This window comes from Corythoichthys intestinalis, chromosome 15, assembly GCF_030265065.1.
Source record: "Corythoichthys intestinalis isolate RoL2023-P3 chromosome 15, ASM3026506v1, whole genome shotgun sequence".
In the NCBI taxonomy this organism is placed as follows: Eukaryota; Metazoa; Chordata; class Actinopteri; order Syngnathiformes; family Syngnathidae; genus Corythoichthys; species Corythoichthys intestinalis.
Window position 1 is genome coordinate 45547630 of NC_080409.1, and position 19730 is coordinate 45567359.

At 37.2% G+C, this 19730-nt stretch overlaps 1 protein-coding gene across 1 annotated transcript; it reads left to right on the forward strand.

Moving 5' to 3' along the window:
- Positions 1 to 2408: 2408 nt before the first annotated feature.
- On the forward strand, positions 2409 to 18776 carry LOC130931433 (uncharacterized). The gene is made up of 5 exons (XM_057860229.1): positions 2409 to 2456; positions 9041 to 9349; positions 17749 to 17874; positions 17968 to 17995; positions 18480 to 18776. Exons 1-5 carry the CDS (start codon positions 2411 to 2413, stop codon positions 18604 to 18606), a joined length of 636 nt encoding a protein of 211 aa, XP_057716212.1. The 5' UTR covers positions 2409 to 2410; the 3' UTR covers positions 18607 to 18776.
- Positions 18777 to 19730: the final 954 nt, after the last annotated feature.

Consider the following 19730-nt stretch of genomic DNA (forward strand, 5'->3'; position numbering starts at 1 on the left):
ATCTGGCGAATGGATAAACTGAAGCTTTTCCACATAACGCCTTTTATGCAACGCATCAAGTGAGTTTACGGCACCCGAAAGCACCGGGTCTTCCATGAAATGCATTATAAATTGCTCGATCAATTGAGACCATTGATAATACAGACACAAAATGACGGACAAGGGGGCGGAACAATACAGCGATCACGTGATTTTCTGACGTCGGTGGGTAGGGTCTATAATGGTAGGCGTGGCTAAACGGCAGATTAAAAGACTAATTTCTCGTCATCTGCGCTTTGCCAAATTGTTGTATATAGTCAAATCGTCTCAAAATATGATTCTAATTCACATAATAATGCTATTTAAGACTTTTTTTTATCCTGTCGTACGCACTTTAAGTCTATATTACCAGGGGTTCTTGTTCTAATGTTGAGCAACTTGAATTGTGGCTATGGGTTTAGTCTATAAGTTCTATTTATTTAATTTGTTTTAACATTTTATCCATGTTGATGTTCCAATTTGTGATGTCCCAATTTGCAAATATGCTGTGATTTTAATTTTTTTTTTTTTTTAAATCCTGTTCAATGGAAAAAGATGTTTTTGTTTTGAAACCCATACATCTCAAAATAACACATTTTAACGCGATAATTTAGGGTTGTTCCGATCATGTTTTTTTGCTCCCGATTCAATTCAAATCATTCCCGATTATTTCTCCCGATCATATACATTTTGGCAATGCATTACAAAAAAAATGAATAAAACTCGGGCGAATATATACATTCAACATACAGTACATAAGTGCTGTATTTGTTTATTATGACAATAAATCCTCAAGATGGCATTTACATTATTAACATTCTTTCTGTGAGAGGGATCCCCGGATAGAAAGACTTGTGACTTTGTATATTGTGACTAAATATTGCCATCTAGTGTATTTGTTGAGCTTTCAGTAAATGATACTGCAGCCATTCAACCCAAATGCATGATGGGAAGTGGACCCATGACTGTGCGTAGTGCTACCAATGGATATATCTTCTCTGCGTTGGGAAATAATATAAGGTGTTAATAAAAAGATCAATTGCTACCTTGCTTCCCCACATTGCTTCCCCTGATATTTCTAATAGTAGGGAGAAGGATTGTAAGGCTTCAGCCTATTAAAATAAGGTTCCAAAAGGCTGCCAAAATGCACTCTACTCATCTCCCGAAGACTCTGGAGTTTTTGGAGTTTTTCCTTGCCGACATGGAGGGTCTAAGGATGGGGGAAACCCAGGACTTGAATTTATTTATTCATCTTTGTTGCTTCATTTGCTGATTCTGATTGTGTATCATATTGCCTCTGCAAAGCCCTTTGATACAATATTGTTGTGATCTAGGGCTATACAAATAAAATTGAATTGAATTTAATTTTATGCTGCCTTTTATCTCTCTAAATGGGTAAAATGGCGCCATTACAGATTGAGCATGACAATGCGTGAATTGCGTTAAATATTTAACATGATACATTTTAAAAGAATTAATCACCGCCGTTATCGGTACCTCAAGCCTAAATTAAAGACTCTGGATGAGTGTAACTTATTATGTCTGTAACGTTAAATACATTTAGAAAACGATTTAATTAAAAAATATATATATTAAAAAAAGGCATGGCCGATATTTTTTTTTGCCGATTCCGATACTTTGAAACTGACGTGATCGGACCCGATCGATCGGGACATCTCTAGTATAATTGCAATACTGGTATACCGTGAAACCAGGGTATTTTTGCTTAAGGTTATCAGACCGTCAAAATCTCAATACTGGCACATGCCTAATAGGAATTGAGACATGGCGACCACATACGTTTACATCACATTTTGGATTACCTAAATTTTGCGGTCACATCGGACAGAAAAGGAATTTTTGCAAAGAATTTATCAATGGTTAGCAAGTTTAACATCTGCAGGGTAGGTGATATGAGATTTCACTGATATTTGGGGGCATCAGGTAGAGTGCCAACTCTACTAAATATGGTGATGCTCTGAATTTGGCTACTTAGGCAGAGTTCTGTTCAGAGTGATCCTATAGTTGTAGACCAATATTAATGGTCCACGAGTATATAGGATGAGGCTTACGTGTGCTATCCTTCTTGTCAGGACTTCTCAAGTAAGTGACTTGGAAGTACAGTACCTGTAAACATCAGTTGCAAAATATTCAAATTAAATCCATCAACCCTAACAACGTTGACAAAAAAAGTTGGTCATACTTGCAGTTACATTTCACATATTTTTCATCAAATCATTCAGTTAAACACTACTTTTTATTGCGCATGACTTGTCTGATAACAGAACATTTGTCAGGGAACTGAACACTTCCCTTCTTGTCCATTTGGCTGTCTCACTTCCCCGACCCACACCTGAGCTCTGACTCACTTTTGACTGATGTTTTCGACAGAATGGCACTCTCACGCTCCCTCTTCTTATGCTACATTCTCTGCACAGGTAAATAGGACATTTAAAATTGAATGATACGGAAATGCTTTTTCCAAAAAAAATTTTTTTTAAAAATATTTCTCACTGTTTTTACAGTTGATGTCCTGCCATTGGGTTACAACATTACTACAAACAGCATCCTTATTGGTAACCCTTATTTTAAAGAGGATTGCTTTGTCTGTAAATGGACTGAAAATGGATTCATAGTAAATACAAATGGCTGTAATTTTTACATTGTGTGTGAGCACCACTCACTCATTACAATCAAAATTCTGACTCAGAGCTTTTTTTGGGCTTGCAGTCTTTACTGAGCATTGCGGGGAAAAAAGGAGGAACCTGACCATTCATTAAACGCACTCGATGATAAAACTAAGGACTTTAGAGCTTTATGAGTCTGAATGTATAATTTTCAAATTGTATGTTGAAATCAGTGACATTTTTTACCACGCATATCTATACCCAAGTAAGAATTTAGTTCATATACTTTTCACAAGAACAAAAAATGTACACTATAATTTCTGTAAAAAGCATTATTTTCTTCTGGAGAATAAATTAAGGGGGAGGGGGGCGAGGGTCAAATATATTACTCTTATCACTTTGGCATCTTTATTCTTACACTGTATGTATATCAGTGCTTCTCAATTTTTTTCTGTTACGCCCCTAAGACGTAAACGTTTCGTGCTCCCCAACTCTCTGCCGCAACTGTAAATAGAATCATTTGTCTATAAAATTGTTATTTATTATAATTATTATAGGTATACTTCTGCAAAGCATTGTGTCCTGTTTTATATTAAATTTCTAAAAAATATAGATCAGCTTATGATAAAGTAAAACTTTACTGACATTATTTTGTTTGTAACAGAAAAGACAAAGCGCATCAATTTGCCTGAATTAAAAAAAAAATAAAAAAATAAAAATCCCATCCAAACTATCTAAAAATAATGGATACATATGTACATTTGTTGACCATTTCATACTAAAAAATAACATTTAATAAAATCATTAAATAATAATAAATTTAAATTGATTAGCAACATTAACTCGTGAGGACAACATGCCGAACAACAGAAAAACAAAAATTACTGTATTGGCCCGAATATAAGACGGCCCTGATTATAAGATGACCCCCTCTTTTTCAAGATTCAAGCTTGAAAAAAGACTTTTTGAACACCAAATTAATTTTTATACAGAAAGTAATTACAGTACATCCGAAACAAATGATTATAACAATATATTTGAGAGAAAAAGCATCTTATTTTGCCTCATTTAAATCCTAATATCTGAACATCTAAATATGGAAACTAGGGCTGTCAAACGATTAAAATTTTTAATCGAGTCAAATACAGCTTAAAAATTAATTAATCGTAATTAATCGCAATTAATCACAATTCAAACCATCTATAAAATATGCCATATTTTTCTGTGAATCATATATATATTCTGTAAAGTAAATTGTCGGAATGAAAAGATAAGACACAAGATGGATATTTACATTCAACATACGGTACATCAGGACTGTATTTGTTTATTATAACAATAAATCAACAAGATGGTATTAACATTATTAACATTCTGTTAAAGCGACCCATGGATAGAAAGACTTGTAGTTCTTAAAAGATAAATGTTAGTACAAGTAATAGAAATTTTGTATTAAAACCCCTCTTAATGTTTTCGTTTTAATAAAATTTGTAAAATGTTCAATAAAAAAATAAACTAGTAGCCCGCCATTGTTGATGTCAATAATTACTTACACAATGCTCATGGGTGCTGAAGCCTATAAAATCAGTCGCACCCAAGCGCCAGCAGAGGGCGGCAAAACTCCATAAAACACAATTAACAAGTGGGCATTTCACTCTACTGTCATTTAAATCTGTCTGAACGGGACATGTGCGTTAATTGCGTCAAATATTTTAACGTGATTAATTTAAAAAATTAATTACCGCGATAATTTTGACAGCCCTAATGTAAACTAAAGTGCAATCACATAGGGCTGTCAAAATTATCGCGTTAACGCGCGGTAATTAATTTTTTAAATTAATCACGTTAAAATATTTGACGCAATTAACGCACATGTCCCGCTCAGAAAGTATTCTACCTTTTGGTAAGTTTTACAGCAAGGCTTTTTATGCTGTCCAACAGCGAACTCTTGTGGTCGCTTTGTGACATGGTTTGTTTTCTTGCCAGTTCATCATGGCTGCACGACGTCTCGGGCTGATAATGTTGTGCTTTTATGATCCTTGGACAAGATTTGTCCGTAAGTATGGTTGTTGTAAAGAATGTACATATTATGTTAGTAAGCGAAATGTTATATTTTTTGTATGAGACGCTTTTTGTTTATCTTTAGTGAACCTGTATAGCGTGCTAAGCTAACGTTGTTGCTAATGCAATGCTTGTGTACTTTTTTTTTTGTAGTTTTACGACGGTCTAAAGAGGACAACGGTTTGAGGCCATTTTATTAATAAATCAGATGAAAAAGGAAGAAGTCTAATTATTAAGGCGTCGTTCACTAGCTGTCTAGCTTTGGAAAAAGTCGACGCTTCGGAGTGAGGACAGCATAGACAGATTTAAATGACAGTAGAGTGAAATGCCCACTACAGTCCTTATGTACCGTATGTTGAATGTATATATATATATCCATCTTGTGTCTTATCTTTCCATTCCAACAATTTATTTTACAGAATATATATATAATTTACAGAAAAATATGGCATATTTTATAGATGGTTTGAATTACGATTAATTGCGATTAATTACGATTAATTAATTTTTAAGCTGTAATTAACTCGATTAAAAATTTTAATCGTTTGACAGCCCTAAAATAAACCAATCTATTGTGATAAAACAACAAAATTGCAATAACTGCAGTAACCGTTAAAATGAAGTCTAACTGTAACTGTAGTCTTGAAACAAATCTGAATAAGGAAAAACCTTGCAATTAAATTCAATTCAATTCAATTCAATTTTATTTGTATAGCCCACAATCACAACAGAGGTCTCAAAGGGCTTTACAGAGGCAATATGATACACAATTAGAAATGAAGCAACAAAGATGAATATATACAGTTCAAGTCCTGGGTATCCCCTATCCTAAGACCCTCCATGCCGGCAAGGAAAAACTCCAAAAACTCCAGAGTCAATTGGGAGAAAAATGAGAAACCTTGGGGAGTACCACAGTCAGGAGAGATCCACTCCCAGGACGGATAGACAGGAACCCCAGAACGGCTAATGGGAATTAGCAAGCGAAATTGTAGTCCGTAAAAATACAGTGGAGTAAAGGAGCAAGAAGAGGTCCCTCTGGTCAGATGAGACGGGGGTAGCAGCGAGGACGTCAATCCAGCCAGGGGTCCGGATAGTCAGGAGGCTGCAGCTGAAAAATAGCCCCTCCCCAGAGGGGAGGGGGGAAAGGGGACACCGGGTGACTAGTGATGAAGAGACTAGACAACTAGATATTAACAATGGAAAATAGAAATAAAGTAAGACAAGTAGTAGGTAGAGTAAGAAAAGGAGATAGAACTCAGCGGCTGTACTGCCCCCAGCATTATAGCTTCTAGTGCAGCTTAAACTAAACTGTGAGTCTACTCCGACTTCAACTAGCCTAACCATAAGCTTTGTCGAATAGGAACGTTTTTAATCTAATCTTAAATGTGCAAACTGTCTCAGCTACAATGCAAACTGGTTAAATTTGAGAGTAGCTGAGATCTGTCATGACAGAACATCGCTTCAATGATATCTGGCGCCATCTAGCGTCTTGAATGGGTATAATGTCTAGACCGCGAATATAAGATGACCCCTTTTTTTTCAGTCTTATTTCAATGCAAAAAAACACTGTCTTATATTCGGGCCAATACGGTAATAGAACAAAAACGAGTGTCATTGGACTGTGGGACAGTTTTTATTTTCGCTACAAACAGTATCAGCTCCTTTGCTATAGTGTGGGGTTATTTTACACTGAAATAACTGAAATAAATTGACAAACTATTCATCCAGCATATTTCCAAACGCAGCATTTCAAAACAACACTTCCCATAATGCCTGTTGTGGCTTAGCTCACTGATAGATAAAAAAAAAAAAAAAATCAAACTTTACTAGTATAAAAGTTAACAATCAGCAGCAGCGAAACGATGCGACACTACACTGGATTTTACAGATCACGCCAGTACAAAGCTCCGAAAGAAGTCAACAGCTGCCATTATATACATATTTATCGTAAAAAATTCTCATCAACTAGGCAGGCGCACTGGAAGCACGTCACAGGCAGCAGTACCGTAGCATTCTGTGCAAAGTGTCAATTTCAACACACGCTAATTGTAGGAAATACTCCTCCATGTCAAGTTGGAATTTCCTTTTATCAAAATAGATAATGGAACCCTGATGCATAAAAAGAAACACTGCTACTTAGAATATAATACTAACATTCAACCAAATACACGAACGCAGAACAATTAATACAAGACTAATACAATATACTGCATCTCTGTGTACACATATAACCCAATATACAACAGAAGACACATGATCGACATTAACAGGAGATAAACTTACAGAAAGGTGTACGGAGCACTATAAACGTCTCTGAGAACTACTCCTCATTGTGATCTGTAACTGCCTGATCTCTCGCCAAACCGTCAACCCAGTAGATGTTGGTAATGCCCCATGATACAAGGGGCAAACTGCCAACAAAAAACAAGAGGAAGAAGTACTCCTTTTCCCACCCCTACTAGTAGAAGCCACGCCAACACAAGCAAGCGCTGCTCCCCAGCAGCCGGAGGTATTCTTTTCAAATTGGTCCCATGAAAAATCATAAAAAACTGACATTTTTAATGAATTTATAAAACCCGGACGGACGGTAAAAATACGATATAAAAAGAGGACTTGTCCGGGCAAAAAAGGACGTTTGGTCACCCTAGTACATGACTCGTAATGTAAACATGTGGACATTGGGTCTTCATGAAGGGAAGATTTTTTTAAATGCCAATTTTCCCTATAAATACTCATTTCCCTATAAAGTTTTAAAGTGATCCTCTAACTTAAATACATGTAGGCTCTAATAAACCACAATTGTTCTGTTGTACTAAAATATGTTGTTAGAAACACGTAAAATGTTAAATCAATGGCAATATTTTATACTATTTAATCCATATTTTGACCGTTAGTTGGCGCCATGGTTTGCGGGCTCGCAGTCATGATGTCATTGGTATCATTCGTCTTCAACAATTGCTTATTACTGCCTAAACTCGCGAAGTAAAATGCCACGATGCGCTGCTTTTGGATGCAATTTCCAGTCAAATGGAAACAAGGGGAGTGAAGTGAGTGGTCAAGGTGGAATTATTATTTTTAGTGAACAAATGTGCATAAGTGGAAGCTTCTCTCCCTTTTTGGTCCCTGTATGCATGTATCCTACCCACCACGCGTTACAACTAGCGCATGTTTCCTGGATCCTCAGTCAAGTAAGGGATCCGTCTATTTTCTGGATCCGACGGTCCCACCGCGTCTGCAATATTGTTTTCGGATCTGTCCATTTTTTTGATTCGTCGGTCCCACAGTGGCTTTTTGGATCAGTCTATTTTGTGGAATCGATGGCCTGATCGCGGCTGCGACATTGCCATGGTATCTGTCTAATTCCTGGATCTTTGAGTGAGTAAAAAACGCAGATTTGGATTACTATTGCTATCTTTTTTGTTGATGATTCTTCGTGGGAGTTTTCCCCAAATCATACTAAATAATTAAAGCACTATGGCACGCTACAGTAACGACAGTGATTCTGACGTGGACCTTACAACAATGTTGTGAGTTCGTCAGGGAACGCGTGTTTGAGTACTGCTGAGCTCCCGAGTGAAGAGTGGTCAAGGTGGAAATATTATTTTTTGTGAATATATGTGCATTAAGTGGAAGCTTCTCCCCTGTTTGGTACTTTTATACACGTATCCTAGCAACCACGCGTTACAATGTACAAGACATGGATTACACAAGGTGTGCTCTTTGGCCTGTCCTGTAGGCACACGGCAGCTCTGGATGCTAACAATCTACATAATTATATTGGGATAAGTTTGAAAATGCAATATGCTTACCTTGAATATCTGCTAATAAAACCGGACAGCATACACTCTCGCTCCCAACCGGACTTCCCAACAGGACTCTCTCGCGTCACCAGTTTTACCCAACTTTTGTCTTATCAGGTATTTGCTGCACGCATTTTTCCCTGAAGCTCGTCTTGTGGACGACCGACAGTGCTGTACTGCTCTTCACTTTTCAGATCTGGTTCAAATAGGAAGGGTAGAACTGACGACATGTTGGGAAAGCTAACGAGTGACACGCTGGAATTTCGGCAACGGGACCAGTGATGTCACACACTGCGACGTAACGAGAATGGCGACCTATCACTTAAAATAATTTTACAAACTTTATTAAAACAAAAACATTAATATCAATTTTTTTTAAATATCAAATTATTATAACTAATACTAACATTTATCTTTTAAGAATTACTTGTCTTAAAAACAGAGGATCCCTTTAAGCTCCACGTGGTAGAGCTCAGAAGCAAGAACAGAAACAAGATGCTAAATTGATTTCATCTTCCTCCTTTTTTTCCCCAGACATAGTTGTGCCGGACAATCCAGTGGTAGAGCTTGTAGTTACTCCGGACTACCCGGTGGCAGTGGGACAGAAGGTCAGCCTGAACTGCAGAGAACAAAGCTCCAATTACACCTCCAATTACACCTTTTATTTCCAACGGAACGAAGAAGGTATATGGACGGAAGTGGCCGAGGGGACCAATCGCACCCTGAGCGAGCCTCAGCAGAGCGGCCTGTACCGCTGCTTCGCTCAAAGGAATGAAAACAGGTGGTTCAGTCCCAACCACACGGTCTATATCGTCTCCATTCATCCCTTCATTGCTGGTCAAGGTGTGTCAAAGTTACCATAATTTTCGCACTATAAGGCGCACCTGACTATAAGCCGCCACCCACCAAATTTGGCACGAAAACTGCATTTTTTTCATAGATAAGCCGCACTGGACTATAAGCCACAGCTGTCCTCAGTGCATTAAGGGATATTTACACCAAAAGATATTAACCGGTAACACTATTTGTCAGTGGCATCATATGACTGTCATAAGACCAAATGAACCACCATGAAGCTTTGATCCAATTGGCTTCATTTGGCCATCACTGCTCCTTTGTGGGAGACAGTCAACCTCTGCTGCCACCTGCTGTCAACACTGTCGTTGTCCACCATGCCTCCTAGATTGCTATTTACATCTTTAGCGTTGCAATGCAATCAAAATTCATGTTCTGTGGTAATTATTTCTTCAATTACTGTACCGGTTGTTTCATTAACTGCTAGTTATGGTATTTGGTAACACTTTGACAGTTTTGCCATAAGACTGTCATTAGACAGTCATAATTACGACATGAAACTGTCATGAGGATTAATGAATGCTTATAACTGACGTCATTTAGTGTTATCCGGCAAATTATTTCACTTTTGAATGGATGTAAAAGAGCCACGCTGGACATAAATGGGGTTAGTGACATAATTTGCTGGATGACACCTAATTACATAAGCATTCAGTATTGCCCATGATAGTGTCATGTCATAATTATGACAGTCTTATGACAGTCTAATGACGCCGCTTTCAAATGAAGCGTTACCTATTAACCCAAATAAATCAACAAATAAGCCGCACTGGACCATAAACCGCATGATTCAACATGAAGGAAAAAAGTAGCGGCTTACAGTCCGAAAACTACGGTAACTTCTAGCAAGCCCACCATACTTGTTGATTGGCAAAAAGGACCAGATGATGTTTATCTCATAATATACAAGTAAGACTTTATTCATTTTTTTCTTTTTTATCCCTTATAAAATGGCTTTAAACTCTTAATTTGAGTGCCATTCACAATGATAGGACGTTCAATCAAGGATCTCTATTCATCCCTTTGCTGAGAATTTAAATTAGTTTGCAGAGGTGGCTAGAGTAGCCAAAATTTTTACTCAAGTAAGAGTAGCTTTACTTCAAAATAATATACCTCAAGTAAAAGTAGTCATGCCAAAAATTTCCTCAAGTACAAGTAAAAACATATCTAGTGAAAACAATACTCAAGTAATGAGTAACATTGTAACTGCTTATTTTTGTTTGATTTTACGGTTTTTAAACAATTGTATTTTTTCTCTCAGCACAAACTTATCTATTTGAACTGTTGTTATCATGATACTGTACAATAACGCCTTACATAAACGCATTAAGCCAAACAAATACAACATTATATATATCATTGAATTACTGCACGAGAGAAAAAAAAGACAGAAATGAAGCGTTGTTCGTCCAAAGAGCATGAGTGCCCTCTAGTGGAGAAAATAGTTCTGAGTTTGAATAGTGATTACTGTGGTTCCTCCATAGTTAGTATCATGAATTTAAAAGGATCAGGTTTAAATCCACGCTTTCAAGTCATGTTGAGGGCAGCGCTCTATGTCAAATACCGTATTGGCCCGAATATAAGACGGCCCTGATTATAAGACGACCCCCTCTTTTTCAAGACTCAAGTTTGAAAAAAGACTTTTTGAACATCAAATTAATTTTTATACAGAAAATAATTACAGCACATCCGAAACAAATGATTATAACAATATATTTGAGAGAAGAAGCATGTTATTTTGCCTCATTCAAATCTTCATATCTGAACATTTAAATATGTAAACTAAAGTGCAATCACATTCATAAATGAATGGCTTCTGGTTTTTGAAATGTAAATAAACCAATCGATTGTGATAAAACAACAAAATTGCAATAACTGCATTAACCATCAAATTGAAGTCTAACTGTAGTCTTGAAACAAATCTGAATAAGGAAAAACATTGCAATAAAATAATGCAAATTGGTTAAACTTGAGACTAGCTGAGATCTGTCATGACAGAACATCGCTTCAATGATATCTGGCGCTATCTAGTGTCGTGAATTGGTATAACGTCTAGAATATAAGACGACCCCCTCTTTTTCAGTCTAATTTCAATGCAAAAAAACACCGTCTTACATTCAGGCCAATACGGTACTTCATTTTTTAAGGTTCTTTAAAGACGCCACGTGATGGAACAGGCTGGCGTGATCATAGAACGGCAAGCTTGTGTCTGATTGGTGTAAAGGAGTCTTTTAATTATTGTTGCAACGTCTCATTGGTGAAATTAGTAGCGATACTCTTGGCAATGGCATCGCTAGCAAAAAAATAATAATACTGTACATCTAAGATATAGAATAAAGAGGAAAAATTGAACGACTCTTCTGTAGCCCAAAGTAGCGGAATAAGAGTAGCGTTTTTTTCTTCACAAATCTTCATGTAAAAGTTAAAAGTATGGCTTATCAAAACTACTCTTGGAAGTACATTTTTCTCAAAAAGTTACTAAAGTAAGTGTAGCGGAGTATATGTAACACGTTACTACCCACCTCTCTAAGTTTGTTACTAGGAGTATGTATTGTGAGTTTTTCACGGTTTTCACAAAACATCATTACTAGTGTTGCACCGATACGGTACTAAAATGCTGTCATCGATATTGGGTAGCACTAAGAAATATAATGTGCCGAGGATGTTCAATATGTATTTTTCGAGATATAGTTTGATCATTTAATTAAACAACACAAACTAATCTGTCAAAATACTGTATTTAGATTTAGAATGTTTTGCTATGTTTTTTATCCGGGTTTTAAGATTTTTTTTTTTGACGTTTGTTTAACCAGGAAAAGTGTCATTGAAATTTTAAAAAAGTCTCCTTTACAAAAGAGCCTTTGCAAAGACAGGCACCAGCACAAACGCAGATTTGCACAAACAAACACAGTTAAAAACAAAGCACAAAAAAACAGTTGATGAAAAAATAAAATCAGCAGTCATAGCATCTACAGCCAAATGTAGTCGCATCCAAGTCTTTCAGAAGAGCCTTAAAAGCATCAGGTGACACCAGATCCTGTAGTTTTAGTTTTTTTTTTCATAGCTCATTCCATGCAGAAGGGCAAGCATAGCTGAAAGCCCTGCTACCCAGTGCAGCGCGGACCCTCGGTACAGTCAATAAAAACAAGTACTGAGACCGGAGGTACTGTTTCTCTGTCTCTCTGCAGCAGGACGGGAGAGAGATGGCCGGAGTTTGGCAATATTGCGGAGGTGAAAGAAGGAGGTTTTGCAAATATAATTGATGTGATTGTTAAAGCTAAGATGGGGGTCAAACCTGACTCCCAAATTAGTCACAGAAGGGGAAAGGGAAAATTTGTGGCCGAAAAAGGAGACTGAGGAAATGGGGGCAGAACGGAGCTGGTGAGGAGTACCTATGTGAAGAGCTTCTGTTTTGGAGCTGTTCAGCTGCAGGAAGTTTTCACTCATCCAGGCCTTTATCTCCTCCAGGTAGGAGTCAAGGTGAGAAAGGAGGAGGTGGAGGACAAAGTGACCTTGAAATATAGTTCATGTCGTCAGCATAACAATGGAGTTGTATTCCATCCGCTGGCGACACGACCGAGGGGTAGCATGTTAATGGTGATGAGGGTTGGACCGAGCACAGAGCCCTGGGGGACTCCGCAGATGACAGTGTTAGGGCGGGATTTAGCATCCCCCAGGGCTACAAACTCGGTCCTTCCCGTGAGATATGAGTTAAACCACTGAAGGGCAGTGCCAGAGATTCCTATATAGTGTTGGAGGCGGTGAAGGAGGATGTGATGATCAACAGTATCAAATGCAGCAGAGAGGTCAAGAAGGATAAGGAGGGAAGTAGAACCGGAGTCAGAGGTCATCAGAAGGTCATTGGTGACTGATGAGCGCTGTCTCAGTGCTGTGGGATGGACAAAAACCAGATTGGAATTTTTCATATAAACTGTTTGATTTCAGGTGGTTGTGAATTTGGATGGATACAATTTTTTCAAGAATTTTGGAAATGAAGGGGAGATTGGAGATGGGTCTATAATTTGACAGAGGATCAGGATCAAGAGTGGGTTTTTTGAGGAGGGGCTTGATGATAGCTGCTTTGAGGGTGGCCGGAACATACCCGGTTTGAAGAGAAAGATTGATAATTGCTGTTATTAAGTGACTGACGGAGTGACAGTGTGCTTTAAGCAGAGGGGAAGGGAAGGGGTCTAGGGAGCAAGTGGATGGTTTGGATTTACTGATGGAAGCATGCCAAGAATGGCCTTATAAACAAAGACATGCCAGTGAAAGTCTACGGGTGGACAGAGCAGACAATCTAACCCGGGCATACAAAGAGCAGTAGTGAGAAAGAGCTCTGAGGTTGGGAATAAATCTCAGTGCTCCGTGGTAGACAGTATCCAATGCATGAAGACAATGAGCAGATGAATGTAAATAAAGGACATCGCTATTGTCAAGTACAGCCATAAAGGTTGATTCAACAGGCCACTTTTTAGAACTGAAGGAAAAACAGGCCTCGTTCCTAAAATGAAATCCCAATTTCAGCTTCAATGTTTTGACCAAATGCTGAATATGCGGCCTAAAAGTCAGTGAATCATCAATTATGAATCCAAGATACCTAAACTGTGACACCGTGTTGTATTTGACAGGGGGGGGCAAAACATGTTGATGACCCCGAAACGCGGTGTCAGCAATAAAATAACTTACAAGATATATGCTCGGTTAGTAGCTTAGCCCATACTCATAAATACAGGTATCCCAGTTATGTGTGTGTGGGTGTGCGTGCGTGTGTGAGCGCGCGTGTTTTTCTGTGGAGAAGTGGACGCTGATTTTCGCGTTTTGCGTAGATATCCGTAGTATCCAAAGTTTTTCCAGTCACTCACACCCTTGAATATGGTACCCCAGTTGTGGCTCTGTTGTACAAATAGCATCTTTAATGGACAAACTGAAACCCCGCTCACCATTTTGGCGGTGCTCTCTGGTGTTTCATCATCCTCATCTTCAATCCTTGGTTCTCGCTCAGTAGTTGTCGCTTTTGAAAGTTTAGGTTAGAAAAACACTACGCACTGTATATCCATCATGTTTCTTCTGTCCTCATGCAGTCTTGGCTAAGCAAAGCAAATGACCGTCTCTAAGGTTCTAGTCACATGATCTGTTATAAAATTAATTTGGATCCATTTAAAAAAAAATTTTTTTGTTCATTTCATTCATTTTTGTTGTTCATTTTATTGCTTTAAAACTTTTATAGACAACATTTTACCGGCAAAGTCTTATTTTAAATTCATGTCGATTAAAGTCCATTAAAGTCAAGTCGATCACATTCCATGACAATTTAGGGCCACCAGGGAGTATGCCCCCACCACCACCACCACCACCCCCCGGCCTTTAATCTCTGCGAATGTGAAAGCCCCTTTAATTTTTGTCTTAGTCTTTTGGACAATAATACTTATTATTACCCGATCGATCGGGTCCGATCACATCATTTTCAAAGTATCGGAATCGGCAAAAAAATATCGGCCATGCCTTTTTTTAATATATATATGGCGGAAAACACAGACAAGACTGAAAAAGCAGTTTCTGCTCTTGCACTCCTCTTTAAAAGAAACTGCAGTATTTTAGGCCTAAACAACTGTTGTGTTTGATAGAACAATATGTCTATATGCTGCCATAGCAGATTCATGGCGCATTAAGCCCCCGAACTATTTTTAATTTGTCCGTTTTACCCTGGAAACCCCCGTTTACAGACGTCGCGCAACCGCTTTTATTTCAACCTAGCCATAAAAAAAGGTAAGTAATTATATTTATTATTCAAAATGTCTGTCATTTTTAGCTTAGAATCATTAATTGATGTCTAATATTTAGTTCAAAAAAAGAAAACGATTAATAAAAAAATTATTCACTCGCAAATTTTAAACTTTTTAACAAAGTATGTCACAATGAAAAATTTGGCGTCTGTAAAAAAGTCACGGATATCTACCTCATAACTATCGCTTAAATGTTGTTGTTTTTTTGTTACTGTCACATTTTCCCCAGTATGTTAGATCATAAATAATCGATCCAAACAAAGAAAAGTTGAAAAAATAACATTTAAAAGGGTAACTATATGAAAAAGAAAATCTCAACCACTCCTTGTTGTCTGCGATATCTGCATCGCGACCCTTGTTATATCACGTTTCACCCATAAAATACAAAAAAAGTCTGGCTGTGGCCATTCACAGCTGTGTCTTGACACTCGGTGATACATGCTACATGGAGGTTTTGGATCGAAACAAGGTAGGTGCGCGATAATATCTCGTTAAAATCGTGGCGTCTTTAATTCTGCTCTCGTGTGCTCTCGCCTCCAGTTAGGGTATTGCTGTTTAATTTTTTTTTTTTTTTTTTTTTTTTTTTTTAAAGGCCCTCCTGTTCAAATGTTTTCTTCCCCCAGAAAATTGAGATTTTAAGCTTTCCAATGATGTATCACACATGCATTTGGGACAATTTTGAAATTTGGCCAAATTGGGGGTCTCAGAGCGGAACTTCAAGTCACCTGAGGGTTTTCCGCCATATATTTTTTAATTAAATCGTTTTCTAATTGTATTTAAAGTTACAGACATAATATGTCACACTCACCCAGAGTCTTTAGTTTAGGCTTAAGGTAGGGTCATCAAATTTATCCCGATAACGGCGGTAATTTTTTTTTTTTTTAATGTATCACGTTAAAATATTTAACGCAACTAATGCATGTGTTGCACGACCCACTCACGCATTGTCGCGCTCAATCTGTAATGGCGCTGCTTTACCTATATAGAGAGATAAAAGGCAGCGTAAAATGAGCAGAGTGAATTTTGTCAGCCTTTGGAGCCTTTTTTTAACAGGCTACAGCCTTACAATCCCTCTCCCTACGATTAGAAATATCATGGAAAGCAATGTGGGGAAGCAAGGTAGCAATTGATCTTTTTCTTAACACCTTAAATTATTTCCCAACGCAGAGAAGATATATCAATTGGTAGCACTACGCACAGTCATGGTTCCACTTCCCATCATGCATTTGGGTTGAATGGCTGCAGTATCATTTACTGAAAGCTCAACAAATACACTAGATGACAATATTTAGTCACAATATACAAAGTCACAAGTCTATCTATCCATGGATCCCTCTCACAGAAAGAATGTTAATAATGTAAATGCCAGCTTGAGGATTTATTGTCATAATAAACAAATACAGTACCTATGTACTGTATGTTGAATGTATATATTCATCCGAGTTTCATTTTTTTTCTGTATGCATTGCCAAAATGTATATGATCGGGGAAAATTATCGGGAATGATTGGAATTGAATCGGGAGCAAAAAAAAAAAAGCAATCGGAAAAATCCTACTAATTTTGTCTAGTTTAGTCATCGTTTACTAAAAATGTTTTCGTCTGTAAAATAAAATGTTACTCCAAAAATAAATAAGTAAAGGTTTCCAACTATTTTGAATGAACACTGATAGACGAGCTCATATTGTAACATCTATGCCAACTTGGTGATAATCAACACTCAGCAGGAAAATAGTACATCATTTTCAATTAATTATACCCACCTGAACGCCATGAACTATATGTAAAAAATATTGTCCAAGAGTTTAAGAGGACGCTCACCGCGAGCATTAGCCTAATGCTAACGTGAATGCTACGCTAACGGTACGAGTAACTTACATTTAGTGTGTGATGATCACTCAGCACAGACCTTTAAAGGCTAAAGCAACATTGCATATTCTCTCTGGCCAAGATACGAAAACTAATCTTACCATGTGTACCTGGAGAATAGAGAGTGCACTATACTTGTGAGTTGGGGGGGGGGGTGCAGCACATCACCTTAGTGACACAACCAGACACTGCTAAGATGCAGCCCAATTACACATCAAATGTCACACATTTTGAACATGTGATGGAAACTATTGCACATTTTCGTCTCATCAGAAGAAAATTGCCATTAGGCGCTTAATGTTTTAGTCTCCCCAAAAAACGAGCTCGTTGTCGCCTCGTCGTCATGAAAAAAAGTCGAAATGACGAAATATTTTTGTGATCATCAACTATGATGAAAACAACACTGCTGTGACACTGTCTAAATTTCCGTACCCCAGTTGCGATTAATGGGAGATTCACTGACCTGTATTTCACTTTTGTAAATGTCATGTGTTTGGCCATGACCAAGATCTGCTTTGACATTTATCAGTATTTCTTTAATTAGGTGTGGAAAAATTGCAACCAATGACTTGTACTTCTCTTCACAGTTGCAAAATACTTATCAGTGCTTGTGGCGGTGGCAATTTTTTTCTTACATGACATTAGTCATGAACTTCTTGTTACTTATCAGTTAACATGTACTCTGACACACACATATTTTTTAACTGGTGATTTTACTATATGTACTTATTTTACAGATAATGTTGGAATAGCTGCATTGACTCTCTCTCTCCTGGCCCTGATCATAAACATTACCATTGTGTTTTGGCTGTGCTGGCAAAGGCCCAGAGACGTGGAAAGTGCTGCCGACACGGAATCGAAAGGTACAATGTTTGGCACAACAGAACACAGAGAGGAAAAAAAGCAAATATCATTGGTACTTATAGCTGTTGCTGTATTTTTAAATATTTTAACAGGGTTTCAGAGGTCTGGAAAGGATACAAAGTAAGATCAGTAGTTTTATATTCATTATCATTAACAGTTATTATAATTTATGTATTTTGCATATGTATGTTTATTTTTACTGCAAATATTTTCATCATATTTTTATGTAATAAATTTTTTTGAGGGGTGGCCTACATTAGAAATGATGGTTTCCAAAAAAAAAAAAAAAACACCTACCAAATACTACGGCTATCACTACTAAATTCATGCCCTCATTGTTCAAAATGTTTTCCTCCACTTTCCGCCTTGTGTCAACTTTGTCAAGTTCCAGTTAAAACATCTCGTTTGGAATATTCAAAACACTTTTTTTCTAATTTGTCAGCTGTCTTTTACTTATTTTGGCTCCGACCGCGGTAACAGAATTCAGCTGCTTCTCGACGTAAGGGGCGGCACTATTCTAGCGTGTTATCGGGCCACCTCATACTGTTTTATGCTTTTTACACTGAAAATACATATTAATGTACTTTTTTTTCCCCCAACGCAGGGGAGGGCTTCCTCAGGTCGAAAACGATGGACAGGTTTACATGAATTACTCCAACACAAACCTGACCTACACAGATCTGGATCCCACAGGGGTGAACCCAGAAAGCACTTACTCGGTTCTGCCATGAACACAGAAAAATATAGATTTACAATCACTTGAATAAACCCACTATGTGATTAAGTACAATCTTCATGTTGTGCTTCGTGTTGTCAAGCTGGTCACTACAGTACGGAGCCACTAAAGGGAGATGAAAGAAAAGAAAAAAAAGGAAAAAACAATTGACGTAGAAATAAAAAGTGTCGGAAGATTTTTTTTTTCTGTTGAAGACAAAAAAAAAAGTCCTGGAAAAAACAAATGACACGGAAGTAAAAAAAAAAAAAAAAGTTGATGTCGAACAAAAAAAAATATATATATTTTTTTTTTTTATATCGAAGCAATTTTTTTTTTGCATTGAAGCAAGACAAAAAATTGAGGTCGCAAAAGATAATAAAAAATACACATAATACCGTTATTTTAAACGTGCGTTGTGTGACTCAATTTCCACGTAAACAATGGCAACAATGGAGCGTGTTCACCCATGGGGCAGGTTAATTGAATTTTACTTTGAAATAGGCCTAAAATATGATGACATAAGATCAATTCTTGATTTTAAGCACAGTTCCCAAATAAGCAGAAGATATATATTTATTATATATTTTATAAATACTGTAATATATAAAATGTATATTTTTTTATTTTTTTTAAATTGCTTCCATGTAAAAAAATGTTTTGCTTTGACTTCTACTTTCTTTACTTCCGTGTTTTTTTTTTTTCTGTTTTGACAGAAAAACTATCTTCCGTGTCCCTAAAGGGGCTTTTTTTTTTTTTTTTTACGTCAACTTTTTTCCCCCACTCATTTTTTTTCTTCTTCCATGTGAACTTAGAGGCTCCGTACTACAGTATATGGCGGGGGGTGGGGGGTGGGGTTGGGACAAGTAGACAGCTCACTGTGCTTTTTTTGTTTTGTCAGATACATGAAGGAAATACCTCATTTAGGTGGCTACACTTACGCAACCTTTTGCTTGAACTGCGAAAAATGCTGTATATTGATAACATGTCAACAAAAAAAACATTTAAAAAAATAAATAACAGGATGTGAATATATATTGACTGCTATTTTAAAGGGTAAAAATATCTAGTCAGTTCTGTTAGTATCTTAACAAATCAAGAGTCAGACATCAAGAGAATCTAACAGATTTTTGCTTGCAAAAC